Genomic DNA, 20,928 nt, shown 5'->3' on the forward strand with positions numbered 1-20,928 from the left:
ATTTCAAATATCTCCTCTACTGCCTTTATTACTTATTATGTTTGCATTCATTTCCTGTTGTCTGTCATTATCTATTTCCTTACAGCAAACTCATCAAAAGCTGCCTCAAGAAATCTCCTGGTCGACCTCTCCCTTGCTGACTGCTTTGGGCACAGGAGCTGAGGGAAGTTGTAAAAGGCAAGAAGATCTTAATTCAACAGGTTTGGGAAACACAATAAGTTGATCATAGGTAGTGATTTACAGGATCAGGACTCGGGTCTTTTCTGCTCTTAAACAGTGACTGCATTTCAGGCCAGAAAAGCTGGTCTACTGTTCAGTCTAGTAACAATACAAAGGACGGGGGAAGGAATTGCATGTTTTTGCAAATCAATGTAATTCCCCCTGGGAATTCTGCATTATTGTATTTACCCACCACACTACAAATATGATGAGCCTAGATTCATGATTACATTTAGTTTCCTTTGTAGTCAACAGATAAAGATGATGGTCAACAAATAAAGACACATGAAGGTTATAAACTGGATTTTAGATTGCCTAGATTGGGAACAACATAACATTTATCCATGACTTAGACACAAGAAAACCAAGTTTGGTCTTTTCTTTATAAGCTTAATGAACAGAATGTGAGGTCCTGAAGACAAAACAGTTAGATTCCTGTTTTTCTTCAGTTCATAATGAATTCATGTTAAATAAAACACAGGTCACCTTGCATCTAAACCAGGTACACAGCCTCACCTGGAAGCCATTCTCTAAGCTCAGAAAACAAATCTGAATTCTGACTTCCAAAACACAACGATTACCTCATTCCTCACTAACCTGAGTTCACAATATAAATTACTTTTGATGAATTGTCATTTGTTATTGGGTGGATGCAATTCTTCAGCAATTAATGTCCAGAGAACCCAATCTTAGTCTCTATCACTTGTCATGCTTAGATCAATACTAATGGAAATATCACAGAATCATAGGATTACTTTGGCTGGAAAAGACTTTTCAGATAATTGAGTCCAACCACTAACTGTTAATTTTATAAAGTGAATTAATATCTACCATATAAATAATTACCATGAATTCCTCAACTTCATTCCTTAAGATACTGATCTGTTGAGTCTTCAGCAAAGAGCTGGGCAACACCAGCTGGGCAACACCTCCGCACTTGTGGAGGCAGGAACTTCCAGCACTGGCTGCAGCTAGGGCTTGGCTCCTGGCTCTGCAGCCAGAGGCTGGAATGCCCTGGGAACCCAGGGACACACTGCTGAAGTCATCAGGACCTGCAGCTTCTCTGCAGAGAGCTCCTCCATCCTCAGCTTCCTGAGCCAAAAGGCCAAAGCAACTGGAAGATTTCAGCTGCAGCGCAGCGACGGATGCAGAGGCAGCGCGTCTCCCAAGCAGAGAGCTCCTGCTTGGATCATTTGAAAGGAAAAAATGACAAGTGAGTAATTCTATATCTTAAATGTTTGCAAGAGAAAGCCCATTAGTTCAGATCACACAATGCAGGCTGTGTTTTTTCACTTGCTTTAAAAAGCAAGCTGACACTTTCTGCACTGGCTTTATCTTGTAAATGATTTCATGTTTCGTGCCAAATTCAGCACATTATTATAATCTTGTCCTGGAATGGAACATGGAAGAAATTATTTATTACATATAATCACATATGTAAGTACCTCTCAAAATAATCCGACATTTGCACATATTAGTAGCTAGGGCAATAAATACATGAACAGCTTACTGTTTCCCTCTTCTATGAAGATTATAGTTCTCTACTCCTTGGCAAGCACATTGGATTGTGAAACAACATAATTATCCATTTTTCTCACATAGTTTTGTGCTATGGAGCTCTTGTGCCAGGTGTCAAGCTTTACAAAAAAATGTTTTAAGTAAATTAAGTTTTAGGCTGTTGCATTCAATTGTTTCTTGACACAGTTAAATATCTTCAAAATCTGTGTTCCTGTCAACCCAGCTTGAGCTGAAGAAGCTTTCGAAAAATCAGACTTATTCATAATTCTAGAATTAACTTAGACTTTTGAGCCACCTGGAGCCCAGTTTCACCCAGTTGCACAACTGATTTAGAAAAATACGTGTTGTTGAAATTAAGAATGCCAGATTTACTCCTGGGGTATGCTGCTGCATTTCCACTGATCTCCATAGCATTAGTTAAGAGTGAAGATCACTTTGCATTCCAGCATGCGTGAACAACTGGTTGAAGAGCAATGCCAGGGGCTCTGGAGAGCTTCTGGGCACTAACAGAGCACAGGAGAGGTGAACAAGGACAAGATGTCACTGATGTACGTCTCTGCAGAAAAGCAGGGGAACTCTTAAGAGATGGAGTGCTAACAGGCTTTCAGAGATCAGATTCACCAAAAGGAAAAGCAGGGCACCTGGTGCTAACTTTGTTAGAACTTACTGATTGCTGCAACTACTATTTAAAAATAATAATTTATTTCATTCTTTACAATAAATAATCATTCACTGATGAACAAACCTCCTGTCGTATTTGTCAACAACAGTCAGCTCTTCAGAGGAAGGCTAAAAGCCTCACATCCCTCTGATGAACATGCTAAAACAAATCAAGACAACCAGTAGTAAGGAACTGACTGGTTAAAAATGCTGTTCAATTGGCTGCTGTACATCTCCTCAGGCTATCCATCTCTGATGATATCTCAGAGACTGAAAGTCCTTCTGGCAGTGTGATCTTTGCACACCTAGGAAAATCTGTATCTCCTGCACATCAGCCTCTGGCTCTGTTGTCCTCCAAATTAATTTTCAAGTTTTCAGCTTTGTTCTGCTAAAGCTAAAGGAAGTCCCATGCTACACAAGTGATCCTATTGATTCTGGGGTGTGATCATAACAGTAGAGTTATTCTCACATGTTCATATTAAAAAAAAAAAAAAAAAAAAAAAAAAAAAAGGTGAGATTTGCTGAAATTCAAGTTTTTATGGTGAAGGGATGCTGTATTTTGAGAAGCACAACAGAAGATCTGCAATCTTAAAAGGTTTATCCTGTCATACAATGAGGCCCCAAGTTTCAGGACAGCCCAAGAAAAGATACTGAAGGGGGGCTGGGCTAGATGACCTTTCGAGGTCACTACTAACGTCTAAGATTCTGTGATTTTAGAGTCCTCAGAAAACTGAACACCCAGCAGAATGGAATTCTCCAGCTCAAGTGCAGCAGGGCTAGGGCTCTGCGATATACAGGGACTAATCAGTGGGCTTACAATACTCTTTCTGAAGATTAGTATAAGATTTCCTTCTTAGATAATGTAATCATGTCATGAGTCAGTCCCATTTCTTCGAGTCATCAATATCTTTCTGCACTGCCATTAATATACTCCTAATTTTCAAATTCCTAGGGAAGACATCCCGTTAGGTTTTGCTGTGACCCCTTTTTCCCACACAGGCTTGTTGTACAACTCACTGGCAATGTATCCACCAGGGAATGAAACACGAAATTTATCTGACGTTCCTATGTTACTATCCTGGAGCAGATGTTTCAGCACAGAAAATTTTCAGATTATCGAGAGGGGGTAAAAGAAATGTCACAGCCTCTGCTAGTCTATGTAGGGGCATTTATCAAAACAACAGCTGGTATAAGATTGCTGTGTTTTCTTCCTCTGATGCAACAAAGGTACTTGCAAAATGTTTTAAAGTAATTAAGTTGAAGCTTATTTCCCAAAATACAACATAATAAGGATTTCAGTCCCCCAGCTGAAGTTGTTCCCTTATTGCTGAAATAACCTCAAAAACATAGTAGGATCCTTCCTCTCAGTCCCCACTTACCTATTTCCATTAGGTGCACTGCTCACAAAGCACTCAGACAAGAGGTCAGAACCATGGTTTACTGTCTCAACAAATCATCAGACTGTTTCTTGAGAGAAACAGGAGTCTGTTTTATTGAGGTCAAGGAAGCTTCTCCCCTACAGGGGTAGGGGGGAGACATCTGAAGTATCTCACTTTGATGAGCAAAAGAACAATTAAACGCTTCAGAAGTAACCTGTCAGCTTATGGAGTAGAGGAGATTGAAATTTGGTATCTCAAAGTACAATGGGGGCAGAAAATTGCACAAATATTAACAAAGCTTCAGACTGCAGTCCCTCAGCTGTGAACAAGACACTGCACCTTTAATATAAAAGCAAATACAACTCATGCAAGAAAAAATAATAAAATGTACATTAGAAAATAAGCAGCATGGAAAATTAGTTCATAAAAGCTTAATTCCTAAGATACTTATGTATCTGGCATGGGTCAAGCAGCAGAAAAGATGCATGAAGGAGAAAGGTTGTGATGGGCATCCATGTCACCACAGCTCTGGAATGCAGCAGCGTATGTTTAAAGAAAGCCCTTCTGAGAATTGCAGGATCCACATGGCACGGTGCACACATGGTGCACAGCACAGCGTTATCTGAGCAGCGGATCTGAACAAGGAAAACATCTGCATCTCTTCCTATTTACATGGCTACAATTTCTCCTTCACAAGGGAATTAGGTGCCCCATCCGCAGCAGAGCCAGCACTAGCCAGCGTCCAGTTTTCCTTTGGAAGGGATTTTTCTCTAAGGACAAAAGCTGCTTTGAGAGTTGAACTTGAAGCTATTCTGCTCACAATGTACTTCAGTGACATAAAAAAAAAAAAAATCAGCTCTCCTACATTTTTTCAGAATCTTAGCTTATTAGGGTAACATTTGCACATCTTTCACTGTGTTTTCAATATTAGACAGCCACCGGAAGGTGAACAAAACTGATCATGCATATGTAAGTACCATGCCAGACCTGACAAAAATAACATTTAGCCAATGAGGAGGCACCCTCAGGACAAATGCATGTGGGTTTACCCATTTAATTGTGTGTGACCTGGCCGTGTAATACGTTTTACATCAGCTTCTGTCCTGATTTTATTCACATCAAACCCTCGTAAGAAGATCAACAAGCTCTTAGGAGGATATGAAATTACTGACACAACAGAACCCACATAAGCCATGACTTAATTCAGCCAAGTGTCCTTAGGTGGCCACCTTTTCCTAGAGTATTTCCAGCTTCAACAAAATTTCTGGAAAGCAAGAGACCAATATTTAAAGAGTCAGCAACAGATTAGCTGAAGTTTTACATTATTTATTTCCATTTGTCTTTTTTTTTCCCCTGTAAGGTTTCCATGTGACAGAAGAGTAATATGCAAGTGATACCAGTGAAATACTTTACATACATTATCTACAGTGGTACAGCACAGAGATGTTTCAAGCAAGCTTAAAATAAACTGACTTGAGCACAAGAAATGTCTCTACATGTAACAACACAGAGCTCTTCCATGGCTTCATCTCTCCCAACAAGTACCAAAAGCCACTGACACTGCTTGCCGATACGTTAGACTTGGATCAGTGCCACCTCTGAGCTCAGCTTCGGGTGCAGGCTCTGTTGCTCTTAGCCCATCTTTGAGCAGGCATTTTATTCCATTTTAATGGCACTTCTGCAGAGAAAGTTTAGAGATTCCTGCTACTCATGTCCTCTGGGCACAGCGACTTCCCCACCAGCCCTTGCAGCAACACCCACGTCAACATCCAACAGGCAAATTATCAGAGCCACATAAAGCAACAGCAGCTGCGGCATCCACAGGGAGCAGGAACCTCCCTCGTAACCCTATGGAGACACCCCAGAGCTGAAGGAGATCCTGAGCTGGAACAGCACACATCCCACGTCACTGCCACACTGAGCAGGGACCATAGCTTTTTTAAAAGTAAGGAATAAAGTTTTCATGCACCTCAGAGGTGATTCACAACTAAAGAAGCAGGGGAAATGGGAAAGAAAATGATGTGGACTCTCCTTCTCTGGAGACTTTCAAGATGCATCTGGATAGATTTCTGAGTGACCTGCCCTAGATTTGGTCTTGTTCTGGCAGAGGGGTTGGACTCTATGACCTCCAGAGGTCCCTTCCAACCCCTAACATTCTGTGATTCTGTTATCCTTCTCCACATCTGTATGCCAGCGGAAATTGCTTTCTTGTATCTGGTCCCTCTAGCACATAAAAACTGAAACTACTGGAAAAATAGCAAAATTATGACACAAGAATAAAAATTAGGCATCTGAGAAACAAAAGGATTTTCAAAATTATACTAATAGTTTTGAATTTGAAACATGTTTTGTACAATATTCAACATCCTCTCCTTTTTAGCCATAAGTGTTCTTAAAACTGCAAAAAAGAAAGACCAGACATGAAACTTTGATTATGTAGGAAGAAGGTATGTGAAGTCCAAAGAGTTAAAAGACCAAATGTTTAGTACACTTTCAAAAAGCAATCTCATATGCAATCATTCATCAAGTTGATTTCCTCCTAGATCTGGGGATTAAACTTTTTCTGTTTTTAAAGCATTTTCCAAACATTGCCTCCACATCACCTAGATAAATGATGCACTCACATGCATAGTGCATCACTATGATCTGCTAGACCAGGATTTCCTGAAGCGTGTTCACAAAAGAGACCATATGGAACAGATTTCTTTCCACATGCACAACCTGATGTAATTTTTAGTTGCTTCTGTATTTTAATATTTTTTTATGCTTCAGTTGAACTTCTATTCCACTACCTCCCTCACTCAAGAAAGGAACCTAGAAATATAAAGGGTAAGTCCAGGAAAAACTCGCCATTTATTACAGGGGCTCACTTAAAAGAAAAAAACAGCCACGATGGATTAATGTATTTCCTTTCCCACAGCTTTTTCACTTAAACCGTAACTCTGCATATTTACTGCAGCACGTCCATCTGCCAGGGGCCTTGTGCTGCCACGTCCAGTGCACAGGCTGGGGGACTGACAGCACCACCACTCTCCGACTTTGTGATTAATATGGCATGAAGCCTGGTGAAAGGCCACACTTAAGGACATTGCTGACTATCAACAGTGACTCAAATCCTTGTTATTCCAGCCATTTATCCCAATGGTGAGTAGAGCCTTTAACAACAGAAACTGCTTATGAACAAAAACCAAACCAGATTGTTGTCAAAGCTTAAGTCAAGCGCTTTCTATAATCTGATGTGCTCCTTTTTCTCACAAGTCCTTCATAGCCTGCACAGTGGAAGAAGAAATGGCTAATGGAGGCATTTGCTTTCTCTTTTATGAAAAAAGTACAACAAAGGAGGAGGTACCTTTTTCAAGGTCAAATAGAGTCCACATCACTGTCAGAGTTTATCCTTTGAACCTGATCCTTTCAGCAGGCATATATAAAAACACATGCACGTTTGACAACATGGGAAGTGATACTGATAGATAAGTTATGTAAATGATACAACATACTATAATCACCTTTAAACTTATTCTTGGAGTCCAGAGGTTTCTGGAAGAGATCAACCAGCCACATCATCACTCCAGTGCCCCGAAGTGACAAACATGTGAACTGCAGGGATGTCCTCCCAACAGCAGGGTGACCTCTTTGCAAACCTCTCTCCAGCCTAACACTGGTGTGAAAAAACCTAGCTCCTCCCCAAATTGAAAAAAAAAAAAAAAAGTATGTAAAAGCCTGTAAATTGCTCTCACCTAATAAACTTCCAGAAAAGGTGATGTTTATCTCGTTTGAGACGGCAGGTCTGTTTGGAGGTTTTTTTTTGGGGGGTGGCATTTCTCAAATGTGACTCTTAATTACTAACAAGCAAGTTGACTGCAATTCTGACGCTGATTTCAGAAGTCCACTGGATTCAACAGGAATTTCATCCCCTTTTCGTATTTTCCTTCTCTCTAACACATTCTATATGAGCTATGGAAAACGCCCAATTGTGACTGGCTGAGATGGGCAATCTTAGAACAACATTTTAGCCTCTTGAGAAGGCCATGGAAACCCACATGTAAATCCTGCTTGTCTAGAAGGCTGAAATATAAATGTCCTGAGTTTACAGGGAAAAGATCCAGCCTGGCCACCAGGAACCTGCTGATGCACCAAAACGAAGCAAAACAGCCAGGAATTGATAAAGTAAACTCAAGTAGCTCCCACACAACGGAGAATGTTGACTCCTTCCAGAGGTTGAAGTGATGCAGTCTCCCTTTGCTGAGACCAATAACTAGGCTTTGTGATACCAATGATTATTCACTGGGAATCTAAATCAGACTTATCAGTTTTCTGTGCAAGAGTCACCAAAAACACCCAACCTCAGATAATTCCAGCCAGGCTTTAAGCTCAAAATCATGGCCTGAACTTAGATGGCCTTTCCCTATCCCCATGAAGCTCTCAGGCAGGTGCCTTTTCTTAATGACTTATATTAATGCTCTTCATGCTCATTAAAAATAAAAAAAAGGCACAAGCCTTCTTAACTCTCTGCTATAAAACTCAATCATGTGCAGATTAGCACAAAGGAGATTCCCATGTGCAGCACACTAGTCTCATCTGTCATCGAGCTGTGAAAAATAAAAAAAGTCTACTGATCTTGAGAGGCTTGGAGGTAAGAAAATGACTTTTGGTCAAGAGTGTCAGATGATACAGCAATCTCATCAAGGAATCTCAAAAGAAACATCACCCACTGGTGTTCATAAACACAACCCTGGTTTGGCTATATTCAGTTACAAGCAAAGAAGTATAATTAAGCAGTTCATGATATGGAATGGCCAAAGCATGCGCAATCTTATTTATGTTCTCTGCACCTGTGTTTTCTATGGTTTAAATTATAATACTGATCTTTTAGAGTGCACTCAGGGAGTATCCCAGTTCATTCACATGAGACAGAGCAGTATGTTCTATTTTTAATCAATATGTAAAAGAAAAAGAATGCAAGATATCATAGGGCCTTATCAGTAGCCAAATATATATTGGCAAATTAATATTAAATTGTTTATTATTGTCTCGAGGCAACCAAACTACTCCCAGAACTAGTCCATGTGCTCAGTCTACTTCTTGGTGTTATTCCTCTCCTTTGTTCTCTCCATGTTTATTATCTTCTCTGTTGTGCTTCAACTCACATTATTTAATTCACAGTATTCAGGGAACCTCCCGTAGCTCATCTTTCAAACCCGACTGTGACCTCTACCCGCATAAGCCACGACTGCATTTTCCAACGCTCAGAGCAATGAAACCACACAATCCTTGCTAAAGCCCTCTAATCCCTAACAAAGTCTTTGAGGTAGAGGCAGCCACTCCCGTTAGACATGCCCATCGCCTAGGGGAATGGCACCGAGACCTCCAAGCCCCAGCACAAGCCAACCCGTGCCACACGGCGGGCGAGCGCTGCGGCTGCGGGCACAGCCCGGCGCGGTGGGATGGGCACCCACCCGCTGCAGCCCCACCAGAGATGCCACCACCCAGCCACGGCAGCACTCCTGGTGCCCAAAGACTCCTGCCGCACGCCGATGGCCAGGTGGGTAACACCACAGCTTTACTGCAACTGCCCACTCTTTTCCTAGCACCGACAGGCTGCTTCTGCCCTAAGTATTGTGGGAAGGATAATGTCCTCCTGCTTTTCCTTAGTTACGACATTTTTAGTTAGTTATTGCAGTGTAACGGTAGATTATTACCCTGTCTGTAATTTCATCCTCTATATATTCCAGTCATCAGTCTTCACAAATCTCACAGGAGCTACCAGATATTTCTCAGGTATTTCTGTTTTGTGTATCCCTTAAAAGTACTTGAAAATAAAGCACTGATAATCACTTTGAATATAAAAATCAAAAGGAATCTAATACAAACTATTTTTCAGAAAAGCCTGCTAGGTTTAAGCCTCCTAAACTCATCTTCAAAAATAAAAAATAATAGTAATTTTTTAAAAATCACCATATACAGAAGAAAGAAGTGATAGTATGATGTGTCTGTCTAGACAAGGAATCCATAATTCTCTGTATTCCCACTGTTTTATAGGGTATGGGGAACACACTGTGGCACTTTTGTATGGTGAACTCCTTCCCCTGAGCTAAAGAACAAAACTGGCTCCCATAAAGGAAAAGCACAGCTTCACAACTGAAAGAAAATTGAAGATATTCCAAGACATTTAAATTCATGCAAAGGAAAACAAAATTTCTATCCTTTACGATTTTAAATTCTAACATTAAAAACACTGCAATAGTTAAACACAATCGTTAGCTGACTTCTAGATTTTAATATGTGCATTAATAGTAATTAGAAGTGTTTATGTAATATATCACTTACATTCCCTCAAAAAACGTAGTGCCAAACACACCAAAGCGTTGTCTGACATGAAAAGCTCATGTTGCTCCACCGTTGTGGTAGACGGACGCTTCATTGTAACATCAAAATGCTTTTGCATTCGTCCCCTCTACCCTCTGGACAGCACAAAACTCTACTTGCTGAGCTCAGTGAGGATTTGAAGAAAAATTATTAAGGCCAGCATTAAGATGACTATATTAACTTAAAAGAAACAGAAATTATGTGACATTTTGACTACTCTCACCTATTGATGAAATGCCTTGTTCAAGAGATTGTTCTTCCTTACCACCATTCCATAGTCCTTCATCTTTCTTATATTTGTTATACTGTGCCTCCTAGAAATATACAGCAATATAATGAAAAATTACTTTTAAAATTACTTGGAAAATATCTGTCTGAAAAGAATTTTTTGAAGTGTCAATTCAAGACAGGAGTTACTATTTATTTAAAAACAAGCTTCTAACATAAAAAAAAAAAATCCTTTCAGTGCCCTCACAGAGAAGCAAGTGGCTTTTAAATAAAGTATTTCTACCATAACAGCCAGCATCTAGGGAAACTGTGACTGTATTTTTTTTCAACAAGCCAACAGTGCAGTGGCTTCTGGCTGCATCTGTAACTCAAACCTTTTAGAACAGCAACACAGAAACATAAATTCCTTAAATGTTTAATAGATAACCCAGCAGTAATGTAAAATTATTCGAAAAGTTATAGCAGCTATGATACTTTCTCCCAAGTAATTAGAAAAACCTCTGATACATGCAGGATGGGGTTGGGGTTTTTTGGGGGGTTTGGGATTGTTGTTTTGTTGTTTTTGTTTTGGGGGCGTGTTATTATTTATTTTAATGGTTACTCTTTCTTATTTTTTTCTCTCTAGTTGATACTTTATTTCACAGAGAAAGTGCATACCTAGTTTTAGACTATGGAGCATTATACAACATTAAGACTGTCAGAAGAGAGAGTGAAGACAAACTGTGAGCATGAGCCAGATTAACACAAATTTTCTGTCACCAGGATTTTCCTCCAACCAGCTGATTTCATAATTTTTTTTTCCATTTGCCATATTCTCTATTTCTTAATTTTAAAACTCATCCTTCAAAAAATCTTATTATTATCTTTATTGAACTTCTGAATTAAAATCATCCAGTGCTATAGTTTCAGTATTTTGCAGGCTTTGCTGTTAAAAAGGATGCAGTCAACCCAGCTCGCACCAACTCTGTCGCAGTTTGTGGCAATTTAAATATTTCTCTTTAAGAAGAAAATTATACAAGAGATTAAATTTAACATTCATTCTTAGTAATGAAAGCTGACTTTCAAAACAATTACATTTTAAAACTCTGAGCACATCATTCAGACTTGTACCCGAGAATACCAGCACAAACTCAGCTGACTGAAAAAGCCAGGAGTATCCTTAATATTTGGGATTTATCATAAAAATGAATCAACAAGAATTAATGCACTTGGTTGCCTCTCAATCCATACTGCACATCCTCCTTAACAGGCAGGGGATTTTTTTAATATTAAAAGCATCAAACACAAGTTGATAACTTTAAAGATTACGTGCCATCATAAATGATGAGTAGTGAATACAAAAAGCAGTCATTAACATACTCACCCTCTAGTTTCAAGAACATATAATTACAATTAACGCTGCCCATCTTTCCATTTCAGAGTTTCCCTGCAAACTTTAAAATTCCAGAAATAAAGATGACTATGGCAACATTTTTTTTATTGTGACTGCTTTCTAAAATATATAGTAATTCGCATTCTGAACCACATTATTTTCATGTTAAGAAAATCTACGATTACAAATATGCAGCTAGTTAGGCCACTGATTTAAACGAACAATCTTTGAAACAGAAAGCAGAGCTTTTGTAAGTTGCCCAGCCAAGTTTTATTATTGCTATTCCTGAAAGCTTGAACTGCTGGAGTCAGGACACGGTAGCCCATTATTGCTTCTCCATTGCAAATGAAACAAAGAAAATAATAGAAACCAAACAAATCCTCCTGACATGATATACACAGACCAAAACAACTTTTATCAAATTATCAAAATATCATCATTATCTGAAGCTATTAACAGAATTCACCAACAGTATCTTGAGCTGAAAACAGATTATTAATTAATATGAAGAAGTCCAGAAACAATTTTCCTTTCACCAAAATATTTCTCCTTATTATTAGCTAGCAAATTATCTGAATAACTGTTAAATTACATTCTGTTAAAGGCTGACTGAAGCTGATTGATAAAATTACATACTTGAACTGTTTTCACTGCACATTGAACAGAGTTTCACTGATCACAACTTCAGGCTCTACTGAAAACACACAACGTTTTTAAATACACTTCTAAGCACCAAAGGAACTCTGCTTAAACAACCTGTTTGCGTGGGTAATGTTCGCTGCTTTGCTGGGCATTCACACAAGTGAAAGTAACTTAAACCAAAAGCAATTACCAAAAATAAAGGCATAAATTTTATTTTTTGCTTATGAAATTCTGAGTGGATAGTGAAATGCGCAAAAAATTACCCAAAGGATTTTTTGTTGTTGTTAGTTTGGTTAAAAATAAAAAAATAAAATCTAAAACCAGGCTGAACAGTCTTCTAGAAGTTAATGGTTGGAATTATTTTATAATTTTCCAAAGTAGCACTGGGTTCAGATTTTAGGATCCAGATCCTCCAGTAGAAAATCTGCCCTAACACCGAGCTCAGAAACATGGAAATTCAGCCCTAAAAGCAGCTAGTCCATCAGAAATCAGCTCCAGTGATAAGCTTCAAATGCCAGGTCTAGTAATTCCAGGTGTTCTCAAAGCAGTGTTAGCGTCACAGATGGAGAGGATTTTCCCCTTCCCCACATCCTGTTTTAAAAAGCAGATGTGGGGGCTCCCGGGACCATGACAGACAAGTCTTTGTTCCCACTCGATTGGAGGGCGTCCAAGCATTCTCGCTAAAGAAAACAGGGTTTCTGTGTCCCAGTTGTGCTACGAAGGAAAAAAAATCACCAATTCTACGAGCTCTTTAAGGGGCACTTTTAATGAGAGTGGCCAAGGTTACCAACACCTCCACAGGTTCATCAGCTGGCTTGTTTCAAGGTGATTTTTGTTTTGTTTTTCTCTCAAGCCAAAGGATGTAAGTGAATTAATTTCTGTTAATGCTCTAAGATTTTAGATCCATCGATGTGAATTAATGGGGCTTGGCCTTCAAATTGTCCCACTTCAGTTACTCATAAAGGAGCATTTGAAATCACTGAGCACAATGAGATTATATCCCTGCCCAACAAAGCCAAGATTCCCATTCTTTTTTTAGTAATTTTCTTGAGAAATTCAGTATTTATTCATTCTGGGGGGTGTTTAATAAAGCTTAATACTGGACATTAACTCTGTTTTGCCTAGACAGCAGAGAGAATGTAGAGGATTCTCTGGCATGTTTCCTCAAGCAAAAATTCAGAAAAAGAACTACTAATTTCAAAAAGGAAATTTTCAAACTCCAGTAGGACTAAAGGATAACAAAGAAAAAACTCCCAATCAACTGTCATTGGCAACCTTGCATGCAAGTGCAATTCTGAGAGAGCTGAACAGAGTCCCTAAAATATTATTTTTTTGAATGAGCTCACTGTGATATATGATAAAGAGACAGAAAGAAACATGAAATGTATTTGTGTGTTCCTGAAAGGAAGAGTTCATGCTTCCTGCTGCTCTTTGGGGATAATAAGGTGGAATATAATTTTTGGAATAATAGGCTTTCTAAAACTGCACAATTTGCTTAGTTATATGCCTATAATGTATACACACTCAGTACAAAGGCACATGTAAGGAACTGCTCCAGAGTTAATTATTCCTAAGGAATATAGTTCCTTCCTGATTTTATTAGTGTACCTTAATGGACTCAGAATATTTTTTAAAAAGATAAACAAATCTCACTTTCTATCAAGGTGATATTTGATATACTATGCAAGTGAGTATTTTGCAGCTTAATCTCCTTCACGAGTTTGCTTACAGTGCTGTATGCAGCAGGTTGCTGCCAGCACTGAAAAGTTCATCTCACAGTTGAGCAACTCCAGTCTTCAGGCATACAACCTGTATCAGCAGCGAGATGATTAGATTTTCTTTGCTAGTCCATTCACTGGGAAACGTTAGACTCAAGCCACATCGAAGATCAGCAGTAAGACCCACTAAAAAGAAACTTTTATAGTTTTCACTCCAGCTAAAGCAAAAGTAGAAATCACTGGTCATTGCTTCAGAAAACAAACTCCGAGTGAAAGGGCAGTAAAATACTATTACAGCAATCTCCCATGCTCAGCACAGTTCTGCTGACCTGTATTATCTGTTTGATACAGAATAGCCTGGAAGTTTTGGTTCAGGTAATGTAAAAAGTCACCATGGCATACTTTAACATAAAAAATACCAATACATTGTGGATGCTAAACCATTTCTGCTACCCAAATGGAAAGTGTTTGCCATTTAAACTCTCAAAGCTAGGTAGGTTAAAGAAGAAATCTCAACTGGAGAGGTAGAGAGGGGTCTGGCTGGGACCAAAGCAGCTCATTCTTTACTATAATTCTTTCCCCCCCCCCCCCCCCCCCCCCGCCTAAGTTTTTTCTTTTATTTTCTTTTTTTTTGTGACAGCTTCAAGACAGGTGAATGACACTAAGAGAGATAAACAATTCCATTGACAACTCTACAGATGTCTAAACAGAAACAACCACATACAATCCACTAAAAAACAGATGGCACAGTTTTTAACAAGTAAATGCTTTTGTACCTACTTGTTTAGTCCTGCGAGTCACTGGGGATTAATCTACACTTAAAATCCATAGGATAAGATAACTTTTTAGAGCAATCTATGCTGTTCCATTTATATTTTCTATGAGAACACTTAACAAATCAGTAGCTGGAATTACCAACTGCCAGGATAAGGAAAGACTGAGTTGTGTGATTTGGATTTTTTAGTTAACAACTAGGACTGTTTGTAGTAAATACAGGAGTAGTACTTACGGGATGGCTGCAACAGAAATAATTTATCATAATAATAACTAATAAGATACACTATCATTTTCCTGAAGAATATGAAGATCTTTGTTGCTACAGGAAAAACAGGGACATCATTTAGCTATGATTTATTCTGTGGCTTTAACTTAATTCCTAATTTCACCTGAGACTTTAACTGAGAAATTATCTACACTGATATAAATAAGAAGTACAACATCAAGGAACATCCGTTCAGCCTTTCTAACTACTTTCAAATCTTACTCAGTTCCAACATGTAGCACTTGTTTTCATTTACTAATTCTGAGTCATATTATCATTGTTCAGATTTCAGAAAACTGTTTCCAACTGTTTAAAACCAGTTCACACAAAACCCCACAAGACTAATATTGCAGATAATGAAAATTTAGACATACAGCAGCTAACATATTGAAGACGTGCAGGGAAGACCTTATAAATGAGCTACTGGACTGTGTAACCGCCACTGCAATTACACTGTTTTCTCCAGTTAAGAACTTATATTGAAAACCAAAAAAATTTCAGTTTTCCTTGGTTCAAAGCAGTATTTCCTCCTCAGACACAGATCTGCACCTATTTGCCTAATAAGATCATGTAGACGCATGTATTAAACACTAGCTTCTGCCAGGCTTTGCTAACACAACTTCAAGTACATATTATTTGTCACCTTAATTTTGGTTTTCAGGTATAATTCACCACTATTGCTGACTACACAGTGACTCTTTGTGACAGTAGGCATTCCAGAAAATAGTATAAAAAACCCTCAGTAACCACTGAACAAAAAGAAAATTCCATAGCTCCCATGAGGAAAATATTCCTGTAATATATTATGGTATGATTAACTTGAAGAGACAGAGGGAACTTGTAGATTATTAATAATTACATTTTTATACCATCTGAATACACTAAAGAGCATTCATTTTTCTGTTACACATAAATTCATGCATTTTCATTTCCTCTTTCAAGGTCCTGCTTAAATTTTTCCTACATCTTCAGGTAGGGAACCATTTACCAGTTAAGTGCCTATACCAAATAAATTGTTTCTTCTCTTTCCCTTTGCTCCCCACCCTCCAGTAAAGGAAGATATGAAGAGATTGAAAACAGAAGAAAAACTGCCATTTTTTGCCAAAACCACAAATATTTATCTGCAGCGATACAATAACAGTAAGAAGCTATGCACAAGCCCTTACAATACTTCTTTCTTCTGAGTCAATACTCATTATTTCTTCTGGAAAACTGCATTATTTATAGCTGCAAATTTTGTAAATATCCCCAGAGTTACTGTTTGTTTACATTATTTTGTTCTCGTTTTAATTCCCAATATAAATAAAGCAAATTAAAACATATAATTTCTTAGTTATGTAATTATTATTAACCCACAGAGGCAGAGTAGTAACTCTGCACTTAAGCTGCTTTGCCCTTACAACACTGCAGGGACCAAGAACTTGGGGCAGGGAAGCCATGTTGAGCCAAGACACCAAACAGTTAATTTAAAAAATTCATTTAACATAATGTGAGTGAATCTGGCTCCTGCCAGACTGCAACACAAACCAAGCACTCATCTACACGCTCTACAGTTTTGCACAGAATTTGATGTGCTCCTTCTACTCACTATTTTGAAGTTTCCTTCAATTCTTTGCCTTTATGAAGCTGAGAGTTTTTGCTGTTTAGCTAATAGTAAATCTTAAAAAAAAAAAAGCACATAAGTAACTTTCCTTAAACAAAACATTATGTAATTGCAGTGATACTCCTTAAACGCAAACAAAATAACTTTCATTTAAAACTTTCCAGATACACAGAAAATTATCACTTTTCCTTATGTACAGCTATTCAATAAAAACAATAAATGAAGATGTGTCTAAAATATTTAATACAAGTAAATTGTTTATGCTTATGTAACACTAATTTATGGTTTTAACACATCTGTGTTTAACAAAGCACAGTTGAAGGCAGCTCCCTGTTCTCACTAGGAGTGTTCTCACCGAGTCTCATCTCGCACCCCTGTGGCTCCCTGACCCTTGCCAGCAACTTTAATGAGCATCCTTAAAAATAGAAAAAAAGAACTTCTCCTATTTAGGTATTTTAAATACCAGCACTATCAAGCACTGACCCCAGGACCCAAGAAGGATAAGGATATGTTGTCAACAAAGGGAAAAAAAAAATAAAAAAAAATAGAGATAAGGTCTTCAGTGCCCACCCCCTGACCTGACAAAATCCAGGGCTTGATATTGGTCTCCAGGTCAAAAATAGACTGTCTGCATCAGAAAGCAGTAGGGAACATTTCCACTGTTATCTCATTGTTAGTTGTTTTTCAAACTTCATATAACAGCATCTGTATCTGCTGTAACTCATTTGGGAGCAACAATGCTGAATCATGTTGGGGGGGGGGAAGAAAAGAAAACCAAAACCAACAAAAAAGCCCCAAAACAAACAAACAAACAAAAAACCCATGTTGGTCAGGGGCAGCAGGAACAATTAAGAAAAATAAATCCTACCTCGAAGTCCTCTCCTGTGTGTCAGTGCGTTACGCTTTCGGTAGATGTCTTTATTGCCAAAGCCACCACCATCCCGTTCACAGTAAGAACTCAAACCAAAAACTTTCACCTGCCTTTGCTAATCAACACAATAATATTGCACACTGGAGGCACAAAAGCTCCCAGCACACAATGGAATAGCCACCCAGCAGTAAGACAACCTACGTTCTCTTCCTTTAAACAGACCTAGGAAATAAATATCATGAACTATTAAATGTTATGCTAAGCAATTATAAAAAACCAGTATCATCAAGTTAAATGAATACGCTACCTTTTCTGATTCATTATATTGCATTTGAGCTTTTCCTCTTACTGATAACAGCTCAGTAATTCCCCATCTTCTTCCTCAGCACTCACACAGGTTAGCAAGGTTCAACTGCACGCGCTGCCCAGGCCTGTATAGCTTAAATCTCAGCCTGCCGGGGAGTCAGGCAGATAAACACTGGCCTATGGGAAGTTCATCTTGTGAAAGGAAACAGACTGCTTGAAACAGAGCTTAAGGCCAGGACAGTCTGTAAATTAATGTTCTGTTAGAGTTTGTAGATTAACAATCAAGTAAATGCATTGACAGGATCATCTGCCACAAGATGTTACCAATTACTAACCAATTAATTCAATCACTTTCAAATAGGCAGGTATTGGGGCCACTTTCTCCACCAGAGTTTTACAATTTCACATCAAAATTAAATAAACCAGTTTCTGAGATATGCAATTTAATTAATAAAAAGATAGTGTGCTTTTTAGCTGAGATGCAGATTTCTTCTCCCAACAGCAGAACAAAGCTTTTTCCATTGCAAGGCTGTCTTGCATTATAAACCTCTCTCTTTTTTTTAAGGAACATATTTGCTCCTATTTAAAAAGCAAATATTATAGATTCTATAAACTGATAGATTTTTTTCAAGACTACACAGTAACAAATTTCTATAAAGTTTTTTAAATTCAGTATCAGATATCAAGTTTTTTTTTTAAAAAAAAACCTTTAAAAGTTGTAATAGTTTAGGAATTCTGCACTGTGACTAGACTGCATTGCTGCATAAAGATGTCTTCACTGTAAGGTGTATTGAAGGATTATTTTTATAACTGCACAAGTAAAAAATCATTTGCATTTTACTTAGAATTTTTACTAAAAGAAAATTCTATCAATAACTTTGATATTTTACAGAAAGCTTTAGAAAATAATTAATGTTACTTTAAAAACCTTCAGGTATAGGGGGGATTCTAAGATTCTGGACAGCTGCAGAGATAACAAAAATTTCATTAAATCAAAGAGGGAAAATAATCTGTACATATTAACTGACAGGACAGCTATTATTTGGTACTAAACCAGATAAAATTAGCATTATTTTGTTAAATTTGTTCCTGAATGTACATTTTCTCTTATTTAAAAGATTCAGAAATTTAAATAGTTATTTCCAAGTCTGATTAAAAAGCAAATAATTAAAAATTATTGAATGTATAAAAATTTTCAAGGTTTTGTACTCTGAAAAATAATTCAAAATGTCATGGGGACTCAAACATGCCCAGTTTTCACGTTATTTATGTTCAGCTTAAAAATGATAAAGAATTTCACCTGCCAGTCTCCAATGTGGGATTCTAACCCCAAAAGGACTTTCTTTTCCAGAAAAAAAAAAAAAATCCTCCTATTGGAAGAGGGTTTTTTCAGTGACATTAGAATTGATGAGATGCAGATGAAAACATATATTTTTCCTTCTGAACTACATCGAGATACAAGAATGTGAAACAATTTAAAATAAGAATAAGCCAGTATCTCTCAGAAAGTAACAGCTTCTTGAGTTATTTAAATTTCCATGCTCAACATATCTAGAGAATAAGCACAAAAATGGGACATTTTTGCAGTCACCTTTTAGAGCAGAAATACTGATATGTTAGGAAAGAATGAGCTACAATATGAACAAACATTGAGACACTATTTTGTTTAATGTGTCTAGATAGAAAATATTTAATTACAGTAAAATTGTCTGATGTGCCACAGTATATTTTTGTTGACTGATGGATAAACATGAGTGATTATCCATTCTGTTTGTCCCAACCACATTGCTATATCACATCACTCCCCCCCAGCTTACTCAAGAGTCTCTCTGCACAGAACAAAGACTTCTAAATGGTTATCAGTTTGATTTTATCGATGGTCAATGGGGAAAAAATGAGCAATACAGTTTGAGAGCTTGTTCTGTGATTTCTGCAAAAATTATTCTTTTGTTTCACTTACAGAAAAAAAGACTCGAGAGACCATGCCATGACACATAACTGGTTCATAAAAACCTCCACCTTTAAAGAGCAAAAGGGTGAGGCTAATATGTACAACCTCGTTTAAAATAAGTGATTCATGCAGGACAAGTGGTTCATGGTTTGCTCTGTAGATTTTCTACCAAAGTTACAGTTTCGCATAATTGATCTACATAAGCACAGCTCCTAGGAAACAATGACAAAATATGGCACTGCACGACTGATTAACAAAAATTGCCTAATTGGGATTAATTAGGAATTGGGGCCTGAGGTGGGAAGAAAAACATATTTCAGAATTTTAAAGGAATGTTTGCAACATTAAAAAAATCTTACTTGTATCTGAATTTTTTTTAACCTATTGCTGCTAAAATGACATTGTACTACTCCTGCAACTGAAAAGCTACATGAAAGCATTTAAACCATGTTAAGCATAAAGAATTTACTTCGAGACAGACAGTTTTTACACTTACAGATAACTTTTTTGTCTTAATATTAGAGAATGACAGTAAACTTGCACAAAGTAGAAGAAGAGTAAAATCTTTTCAAAAACACTCAATCAACTGACTTCCTTGCTGGCGTTACCACTTCAAACTGTGACAGAATTTCAAAAGCTGTCCCAGTATGTAAAAATCAAACTTGGAATATCTTCACAAATTTCTCAGGTTTCTATGACTAACAGTGTATCCCCCAGCGTTGATGGTTCTGGGCTAAACACAATCCTGCCCTTCTGCGCCCACAGTGACGAGACCCGGCGTCTGTGCGCTGAGCCGACACAAAAATCTGTGCTTGCAGCAGATCTCTGCAAGCCAAATATCCTCTGAGGCAGGACTGCAACTTGTTTTATAGTCTCTTTAAAATACAGGAAAGGCTCCCTACTCCTCCCCAGGAAGGTAATGTCTTTTGCAGTTGCTCACCCCTTCAATCAAAAAGCCCATTTATTTATTTATTTAGCAGAGCACCTAACAGCAGCTTTCTAGCACTATAATAGAGCATTTTGGGGCCTTTGATAAATGCTACCTTCCCAGAA

General features: G+C 37.8%; 1 protein-coding gene across 4 annotated transcripts in view; it reads right to left on the reverse strand.

Annotated features, from left to right (window-relative positions):
* The window catches only part of RBM20 (RNA binding motif protein 20), a 106,144-nt gene that overhangs the window by 64,117 nt on the left and 21,099 nt on the right, over positions 1–20,928 (reverse strand). The window contains exon 1 of one of the 4 annotated variants that reach the window (XM_051617717.1): positions 17,926–17,974. The exons of the other annotated variants lie outside the window; for them this stretch is intronic. Within the exon in view, the coding sequence (XP_051473677.1) occupies positions 17,926–17,939 (14 nt within the window). The 5' untranslated portion in view covers positions 17,940–17,974. Of the gene's footprint in view, positions 1–17,925; positions 17,975–20,928 lie in introns of those variants that run through there. 4 annotated transcript variants of the gene reach the window in all.

Source organism: Apus apus, chromosome 4 (assembly GCF_020740795.1).
Source record: "Apus apus isolate bApuApu2 chromosome 4, bApuApu2.pri.cur, whole genome shotgun sequence".
NCBI lineage: Eukaryota > Metazoa > Chordata > Aves > Apodiformes > Apodidae > Apus > Apus apus.